At 49.3% G+C, this 10,000-nt stretch overlaps 1 protein-coding gene across 1 annotated transcript in view; it reads right to left on the reverse strand.

The window, feature by feature from the left end:
- The window catches only part of LOC308157246 (tetratricopeptide repeat protein 28-like), a gene marked incomplete at its 5' end in the record, with an annotated part of 169,892 nt that overhangs the window by 12,415 nt on the left and 147,477 nt on the right, over positions 1–10,000 (reverse strand). Inside the window, 5 exons of the mRNA XM_080530770.1 lie at positions 1–123; positions 2,222–2,384; positions 4,049–4,267; positions 4,475–4,604; positions 8,052–8,161. The exon at positions 1–123 is cut by the window's left edge and continues 18 nt beyond it. Coding sequence (XP_080386896.1) covers positions 1–123; positions 2,222–2,384; positions 4,049–4,267; positions 4,475–4,604; positions 8,052–8,161 — 745 coding nt within the window. The remainder of the gene's footprint in view (positions 124–2,221; positions 2,385–4,048; positions 4,268–4,474; positions 4,605–8,051; positions 8,162–10,000) is intronic.

Below are 10,000 nucleotides of genomic sequence, written 5' to 3' on the forward strand. Positions count from 1 at the left end.
CTGGAGACCATGCGAAGGAAGCCAGTGGGGTCAGTGACTGAATTCAGTTTGTTGTTAAGTTCCTCAAACTGCTGGTCCAACAGGTCTCCTGCCTCACTCTCTGTCTCACTGCTGGAGCACCCTCTGAGAGAGAGAGAGAGAGAGAGAGAGAGAGAGAGAGAGAGAGAGAGAGAGAGAGAGAGAGAGAGAATATAAGTCAAATCAGTATACACACATAGATTCAATGCACACACTCTCCTACTAACACTGACACAGACACGCGCGCACACACGCACACGCACACACACACACGCACGCACACACACACACACACACACACACACACACACACACACACACACACACACACAGGCTCACAACCACAGGCACACAACCACACACACACACGCATAACCACACAACCACACACATGCACACACACGGCCTAGTTTCCCAGCCTTGGTCTAGGGCAGACCTGGGCATTGTACGGCCCCATGGCTGTCCCTGGACGGCCCTGTGTGAGGTCAATAAAAATAAAATAAAAATCATAATAATAGAAATAACATAAGTGTAGGCAATGCGTCCAGTACAATTGCATTGCTTTTATTTTGAAGGCGACAATTTTTTTTTCAATTTACGTATGTGCGTGCGTGACTATGTTATGGCGCTTTTCCACTACCGTGCCGACCCGTGCCGTACCGTGTGAGCCCGGTTTATTTTGCTTTCTCCACTGCCAACCGAGCCGGGCCGTTTTAGTTCTCGTTTCAGAGGGGTAGCGAGAGGTACTTTTTGCCAGGCTGTGTGTGACGTGTGACGCTGCAGTCCGTTGATTGGTCAATGGAAATCGTCAAAACATCGTCATCCCATGTTCAGAGTTCACCCTTAACCGCCATTTTTAATATCTGTCCTCCAGTCCCCTCTACACCCACCCCACCACCACCACCTCCCCATCTATACTCTCCTCTATCTACGTATCTATCCCTCCACCCTCCATTACCCCCATCACCGCAACTATCTCTTTCAGTTCACTGCTCTCCACAGTACCAAGCTAAACCATGGGACCTGGTACTCTCATCTCAAATCTCGCCCTCTCCCCTTCGCTCTCTCTCTCTCATTCTTTATTTTCATTAATTCATATCTCCCCTATATCCTTTTTCTTTAATGGAGTCCCAGAAAGATGTCACACAGGGGGATTGATCTCGAGAACCATCTGATCTCTGATACCTCTCCCTATTAGCTGCATTGCGATGAAAGGGCTGTCATCTTACAATGAGCCCCCACTTTCATTAGAATAACATTTTGTAGATGTACATGTAAAGTGCACAGAGATGACATCACACCAGTGATGACAGATTATATTAATGAGGCGAAACAGTATTCCAGTATGCCGCAGAGTTACGTCTCCCTTTCTCGGCCTCCCGAAATTCACGCTTTCCCACTCATACTTGCTCTCTTGTTTCTCTCCCTCCCACTCTTTCCCCCCCACCCGTTCCCTCCACCTCCCTCTCCCTCCCCTTCGTTCTCTTTCTCTCCTCTGTGGAGAATGAATGGGCCGTTAAGTGGTGCCATATTGTGCCCATCCAGGCGCGGTGGCTTGTGTTCTGCCTCCCATTGGAGCGGTAAATGAGTGGGTAATGGGGAAGGAGGGCCAGGCTGGTAGGGTGGTGGAGGTTGGCACTGGGCAGACCAGCTGGGCACTATGGATCAGACGTGCACTTGAGAGACGCACGTGTACATTCTGCGTAAATCAATTGATATCCATAAGAGATTCGAAATGCCAATATCCCTCCCCATCCCGCATCCCCTCTGGCATATCCCTTGTAAACTGTGTGAAAGTTTCTCTCCACCATCCCTGCCTCTCAATCCGTTCATTCCCACCAGACAGTATCTCTCCCTTCCTCCTCCCCTCTCCTCCTTTCCCCCCCAACCCTCAGTAACCTCTTCCCCTTTGTTTCCTCGTCTCAGTCTCAGAGTTTGTTAAGTGAGTTCAAGCGGGCATACAGAGAGCCATTATTCCGTCTCATTTGTTCCCAGTGGGAGCAGAGTGGAGCTGTTTAGGCAGGTAGTGGAGACCTGTCATCACGAGAGGGTCATGGGGGCAGCATAGTTGAATCCCTGGAAGTGAATGCAGCACGGTACAGTCTCCCAAGGCGGTTCAGCTGGAGCCCTACTGTACCTTAATAGCATGAGATCTATTCTGGTGTGTGTGTGTGTGTGTTTTGGTATTCTGGCCCTACTGTACCTGCTGTAGTAGGACTCCACTCCCAGGGCCTCCCGAGCACTGGCGATGTGCTGCTCCAAGGACAAGCCACTTGCCACCCCCCCACCCCCACCCCCCTCCTGAAATTCCGGCCCACTGTCGGAGAGACCCTCCCCCAGGTACACCTCATGGAACTTCAGGATGCCTGAGGAGAGAGAGAGTGAGAGAGAGAGAGAGAGAGAGAGAGACAGACAGAGAAAGGAAGAGAGGAAATTGAATGAAAAACCCCCCCCAAAAAAGTCAACATGATGTGAGAGCACATCATAGTGTAATAAAAACCAACGTTAAGCTGATTTAAAGAGCCCACCTAACTTGTTTACCACAATAGAGCATATGGAGGTGATTTTGCGCCGAAAACTGTAAAGCACACAACCCATTGTAGTGCATCTGCACAGCATGAATGACTAAAACAAATAAGGTTCAATAAAATCTAGGAGTGGCCTGTCTGTCTGTGCCATCTGCTGCATGCCATGCAAATATAGATTTTGGGGTAGATCAGCAGTGGAGGGGGGCTATGGATGCTGCTGAGTGTGTGGGGGGTTGGGTGGAGCTACGGTAGTCCTCAGATCTGTAACCTGGCAGAGAGGCTCCTCTCTATACCAGTTAAATGATTCGAGCAGTCCCTTTACAGACGAAGGGTTTGTTTAACAAGGCCCTGTGTACTTGCCAGCCATGTGCCAGTGAATGCCAGGGAGAGCCAGGCAGGCGGTTACAGAACTGGTGGCTCAGCCTCAGGCAAGAAGCAGCACTTTCAACCTCTCACTCCTCCCTGTGGTATTACACCGATCCGTACTGTCTGACCAGAGTTAGGGGGGTCAGAACCGCCAGACAGCCTTGGCACTCGCCTGTACCAACTGATCAGGCCTGGTGGGCATGTGACATGGGTCAGAGCTTTCATTCAGACATTCTTCAGTAGGGTTAAAAGAGAACCAAAGACTAGCAGTCGCCATGACAGCCACGGCTGTCAATGTGCCCGTGACTGGGCTTCAGAGCCTCTTTTATTCTCTTTGGAGGCTATGGAGCTACAGAGCTCAAACTGAGAACACTGCATGCTAATGCACAACGCTTGTCTGTGTGGGTGGTGTGTGTGTGCGTGTGTGTGTGTGTGTGTGTGTGTGTGTGTGTGTGTGTGTATGTATGTGGGTGTGGGTGGTGTGTGGGTGTGTGTGTATGTGTGTGGGTGTGGGTGGTGTGTGTGTGTGGTGTGTGTGTGTGCGTGTGTGTGCGCGTGCGCGTGCGCATGTGCGTGCGAACGCATGTTTATGTGGTGTGAGTGTTTCCCTGTTGACTTATGTGTGGATGTTTGTGGTGCATGTGTCGCCTGGCTCTGTTGGGCTCTGTCACTCTCAGTTAGCATGGTTCATTGGCAGGTGCCCTGGGGGGTGAAGGGCGAGGCAGGGGGGCACCGCCAGCAGTGGAGTAGCAGGTGGCACAGCCGCCTTGTGTTAAAGTAGGGTTCTTTTTTACCCGTGCCTTTGAATACCAGCCATACCCTCCAGGACTCTCAGCTAAACAAAGCACAGTCAAGATTACATTTGCTGGGTGTGTGTGTGTGTGTGTGTGTGTGTGTGTGTGTGTGTGTGTGTGTGTGTGTGTGTGTGTGTGCGTGCGTGCGTGCGTGCGTGCGTGCGTGCGTGCGTGCGTGCGTGCGTGCATACATGTGTGTCTAGAGTCTTAGAAGAATAATGGCATAAAGGCTGAAGCACCATAGATTTACACAGTTCCCTACACCTTGCACTATTGGCACACAGAGGAAACAGATCAAGTTAACCTCCACGACCCTCTAAGCCCAGTCTGCCAATGATTTACCTGCTCCTGGAGCCAGCAGCCAGCTGTACAGGTAGCCAGCAGCCATGGAGAAGTAGAGCACCAGGGCCCTCTGACTGTTCACCGTGTCCAGGATGTTCTCCACGGTCACTGGGGTGTAGGGGTCTGAGTCCTGCTGGCCTGTCTGCCTCTCCACCAGCAGGTCTGCAAAGGCCCGCGTCCGCCCGCGCTCTGCCACCGCCAGAGCCTCGTCATGGTGGCCTGGTGGACACAGTAGAGGTCAGAGGTCAAGGTTGGTCGTTTTTACAGTTCGTATTTGGGTATATGAGACAAGGAGAAAGAGGCATAGAGATAGGGGTATATACAGTACATGAAAAAGGAAATACTTGCAGAGGGAGCAAGAGAGGGAAAGAGGGATGAAGAGAGACCGGAAAAAAAGGCCAGACAAAATGGAACGTGTCAGAATACCTAGGCTAACAAGGACCCTCTGGAGTGCCTGGTAGGAGGAGGTCTGCAGGTCGAAGAGAGACAGTTTGTAGTCGGTGCTGTGCTGGGCCTCGTGTCGAATCGTCTCGAACAGTGCTGACGCCCGGTAAAGCTGCAGGGAAACACAACCACAGACAACAATCAGACACATAATTCATACAGCTACCTACAATAGTCACTGTCACGTTGTTTGTCAACCAAGGAGAGTGGTTAAGTCCCGTCAGACCAAAGAGACACATGCAGTGGTAGGGGTAAACCACTAGATGGCAGCAGCCCTCCTCCATGCAAATGCTGCATACAGGGGCAGGCCCTGACGTCTGCACGGCTCCCTCTCTTCCAGCACAGCTAGGGAGCTGAATACTGCACTGATATTCAAGACTACCACCCTCCCCCCCTCTCAACCACCTGAACTGTCTGAAGAGGGCACTCAAATGCTAAGCCATTACCTGTGCATCACAGGGAAGCAATGTCCATAGAAACAACGTAAGCCTGATCCCAATAGGCCTGTCTCTAGACTTATTTTCTTTGTTCAGTGACAGACAACAGACACTAGGCAGGGAAGGGGTGAGAGGGTGGGGGGTAGACAAAGTGGGCGGAGGCTGTGCAGCACACTAGCCAAGCGGTCGGTCTGGGGCGGGCCAGGAGTGCTGAATCATGGGAGTTGTTATTGATTTCCTATTTCTCCTCTGTTGGCAGCAGCCCTTTGAGATGAGTGAGAATGCTCTACCTCCAGTCTCTACCAGCCCAGCAGTGACACTAAAGCTCGCCATTCAGACAGCTGTCCTAGGATTGGCAGGGGGTGTGGCTTTCGGGAGTGAAAGGTCATAGGCTTTGAGGGGGTGAATTCTACCAGGCGTACAGTACATTCTATGGTGTGTTTGAGAGTGTGTGTGTGTGTGTGTGTGTGTGTGTGTGTGTGTGTGTGTGTGTGTGTGTGTGTGTGTGTGTGTGTGTGTGTGTGTGTGTGTGTGGTCGTGGCTAAAGTGATATTGACAGTCTCCTCCTGAGACGAGGATACATTTCCTCAACACTCTGTCTCCAAGAGTTCTAAATGAAGATCTAGATATACAGATATACAACCTATTATATGAAATATGTTCTACTCACACAGGGCTGTTTTCCACCATTTTCTCTACATAATATTGAATTATTTGTCCCATCTGTTTTTAATCTATTGTACACTATATCCCTTGACATGGATAAACTAACCAAAAGGTATTTCCATGATGTCAACTGTGTAATATTTCTTGATATTAATATGTATTTATTGTAATATTTATGTATTAAATGTACTCAACTGACTGGATGTATTCAATTGACTGGATGTACATACCTCTAGAGGTCGTTCACGTAGGTGTCTTTCACAGTGTTGTATGACCTGACAAAGATCCTACTCGGATCGAAACATTGTCTGTTTTTGTGCGTTTATCTATCCCCAAGGTCATGCAGTAAAGTGTGTCAAGCAAGAGAGAGAGGGGGAGAGAGAGAGCTAGAGGAGGAGAGAACTGAGCCGCAGTTTTCTCCTGGGAGTGCTGCATGGGAATCTGGGAGTGTTGGGAGTGCTGCATTAGTGCTAGTAGTCCAAGGCTGATTTTGCTGATAGGGCTAGAGCTGATTGTAGCAGCACTAGTTCAATCTTTTGGGCACACAGACATCCCTTTAAGAGTGAAACTAATTTCTCATACCACCTTGCCTCTGGCCTACCCTCACCCTGCAGAGATTAAAAGAAAACAATCCCAAAAGTGCTGCATCCACAATGTCCTGCCAGGATGTGGTAGGACTAATATCCAACATAAGGGTGCAGGACATTCATAAGGTCTTCTTCCTGTAAGCATTATGATGCTAGCCATATATCACATCTCCCATGATTAATGTTTCTTGATGACATGTTCACACAATGTCAGGTGCACATGGAATTAAAGGGAGGAGAACAAATAGTGTGTGTGTGTGTGTGTGTGTGTGTGTGTGTGTATGTGTGTGTTGGGGGGGAGGGGGTCTGAATTGGACTCTCCTAAATGCCTTTTCCCCTGGGGAACTTTTCACCTTTCAACTTTCACCTCTCACTGAGGATATGAGCTGTGAAACACTGTTTTATCGACCACATACACATTTCACTGAACCTGAATCAATTAAACCTATATCCTCGCCATCGGTTATAACATGAGTAACACGAGAGACCATGTGTTCCATCCAAAATATGATTAAGCTCGACACAGGGATCAGAGTGAGCGTGTTAAAACACAATTGGGTTTAAATGTGGAGAACGAGGGGACATGGGGGGGTCAAGTAGTCTCATTCCAGGAGTATGTACTGTATGCTACATGAATTTCAAGTGCGGCAAAACTGCATAGAAACCTATGCAAATCAAGCCTGAAGTGGGTCAGGCTACTTACCAAGGTCATCTGTACCACCAGCCCAGCCCAGCGCATGAATAATCATCCCATCTACACTCTAAGGACAACAATGTCCTTTCCCACCAACAACCCTGCCCTGGGAGCTGGGCTGACAGGGAAAATATCCAAATTGCTGGCTTGCGACAAAATGTTAACGTTAAGAAAATGGGATAGGTGTGCCCCGCGGTGGTGTAGCGGTCTAAGCACTGGCCACTAGTGCAAGCTGCCCACCGGGGACTGGGATCGAATCCCAGCTCGCCAGATCCGGATATGCCGGGGCACACACGGGGAGCGGCATATTGGGCGGCCGCTCCCGAGGGCGGTATAGGAGTATTTCTGGACAAGGATCCGTCGCGCAACACCGCCCCCTGGGTGCCGGAATAACGGTGCTGGTCAGCTAGTCTGCCTGGCGGCCTCCTCTGGGGCTGCCGGCCACGGGGTCGTGCGGCGGATCCTACGCAATAGGCAGGGGATAATTGGATGCTAGGTTGGGTTCAATTGGCTACCAAATTGGGTGAAAAAGGGATAAAATCTGAAAAAACAAATTTAAAAAAAAAAGAAAAGAAAATGGGATAGGTACAGAAGCTTGAAAATGTTGAAATGATAAGAACAATCCAGAGAGAGTGATGGCTGTTTGGCTTGGTTGAGCACGAGGCTGTGAGGATGTGGACATGGAGGAAACGCTAAGAGAGACGTCGAGGTTGTGCTGTTCCATGCTTGCCAGGTGAGGCAGTGGGCTGGAGAGCTGTCTCTCTGTCTGGGCCCTCCTGAGGGCGTCCAGGTGAACACGAGACATCTCCAATCATCTGTTGCCTGGCGAAGGGAGACGACAGCCACCTGCACAGAGACGCAGCAGCAGCAGCAGCATGCCAGTAGAACAGAGGAGTGTCCAAGCAGCTGTGTCTCCTTTCTCTTTCTTTTATCTTCTCCCCCATTCCCTCACCACACCCTGCCCCCCATCTATGATACTCACCTTCTCTCTGTCTCTCCCCTCTCCATCTCTCTGTCTAACCTCGACCCATCTCTCTCTACACAAGCAGATGTGAGTGTTTAGCTGAGGTCAGTGTGTAGGAGCTGGTCCGTGTGGTGTGAGTGGTGTTACTGAGGAGAGGAGAGGAGAAGTGAGGAGAGGAGAGGAGAAGGCAGGGTGAGGGTGAGACCAGTACCTGATGCTGGGCCTCCTCCAGGTTCCCACTGGCCCACAGAGACAGCCCCAGACGATGGCGGATCTTCGCCTCATCCTCCCGCCGAGCCAGCTGCTCCGCCAGCCGCAGGCCTGACAGGGGAGAGAGAGGGAGGGAAAGAGAGGGAGAGAGAGAAAGATTCAATAATTGAGCGCTATGGGCAAACACTCAGGTATCTTCACGGTAACAGATGTAAGCGTAGCGTGGTACTGATATTCTGACAGAGAACAGGTTTGAAAATTTGGCCTCAGTTGTAAACTCCCACTCACTCGAGGACACACAGACAGACAGGCACACACACACACACACACACACGCACGCACTCTGACACGACACACAAAACACACTCACAGACACAGTTGGAGCAGTAATCTGAGTGCCTACTAATCAATGTTAAATATTGAGTGACATAGCAAACACAAACACACACTTAGGAGGAGGGAGACTAAGCAAACAGTTTTAGTAGAGTCTACAGAACACTTACATGCAAACAGAGGAACTCTGTATACAAACTAAGAGGACAAACACATTCTGTCCTAAACTATGTTGTGCTGCTTTGTTATGCTAGTAGATTACAGTCTCGATAGACTTCCTCCGAATGTCTCTGTTTGTGTGTTCAGTTAGCGTGCCTGTGACAGATCACCTGGCGCGGCTGCTGTCTGTTTTTCAGTTTCAATCCCTCAAGCAGTGATGCGTGTGTCACAACTTTGCGTGTGTCCTCCGTCTGCCTGCCAAGCGCTTGGTTCTGCCCAATTACCACGATGAAGAAGGATAGATACCGTGCCACACATCACCTCCAAGGTGCAAACAGCCCAGCCCACAAGCTGGGGTCTGAATTGGGCTATTGCCCATGCAAAAACCATGCTTATATACAGCCTGTACGTTAGGTAGGATACTCTCTGTTCTTTCTATCTGTCTGTGATGGAGGGGCTCGCAAAACAACCTTTGGTGGACAACAAAGAGAAACCGGGCCATGACGCTGCCCTGGTGTCAGCCTGCTTTCCTAGGCATTCTTGGAAGACTGTCTCGTGTCTGACCCAGATGAGCAGAGAACAGACAACATGATCTGGAACGCCCGGCCTAGTCCACTAAGGCCCAGCAGATTCCACACATTTCCCACAAGACATCATTGCTGCTTTATGAGTACAGCCTCAGAGAGCACCGCAGCCCTTTGAAGCCTGCAACACTTCCCCTCTCTACTTATCTCTCTCCTCCTCCTCTCTCTCTCTCTCTCTCTCTCTCTCTCTCTCTCTCTCTCTCTCTCTCTCTCTCTCTCTCTCTCTCTCTCTCTCTCTCTCTTTCTCTCTCTCTACCATTAGGCTGCAGAGCTCTAGAGATGAAAATGGTTCTAAATTATCCATTTCATTCCCTGGCACAGTCACCTTCACTCCTATCACTCCATCTCTTGAGTCTGTAGGGTGTCCAACCACTCTGCCCAGAGTGAGAGCAAACACGCTCTGGTGATGAAATGTCACTCCCTAATACATTTCAAAATACATTTCACCAAAACAATATGATCCTTCATCTTGTGAATCATTCAGTGGGGGTATTTTTTATATAACATAATTGAACATGTTGTGTTGGTCGTCTTCACAGTTGTTTCCGCGGGTCACAAAAAGCGATATAAGGATGACTCAAGAGGGATTAAATGTAAAACGGTTAGGAAATAAAAGTCTTGGGGTACGCTCAATGTTCAGTTGACATTTCACAAAGATATGCTTGTTTTTGTGAGAAATGAGAAAGAACAACCATGTTGTGTTAATATGAAAAGTGTATACTAGAATATTATTAAAATAACTGCATGTCATGTCATATCTATATTACCATTTTGTTGTTTTACGTCCTGCGGATTCAAGAAGAAGAATGACGAGATTGACGAGTTCAACAGAAAAGTAAGCTTGTCTGGTAGCCCAGTACAGTTGTAGCCTAGC

The sequence above is a fragment of the Nansenia antarctica genome, assembly GCF_963989245.1.
Source record: "Nansenia antarctica genome assembly, chromosome: 5".
Lineage (NCBI taxonomy): Eukaryota > Metazoa > Chordata > Actinopteri > Argentiniformes > Microstomatidae > Nansenia > Nansenia antarctica.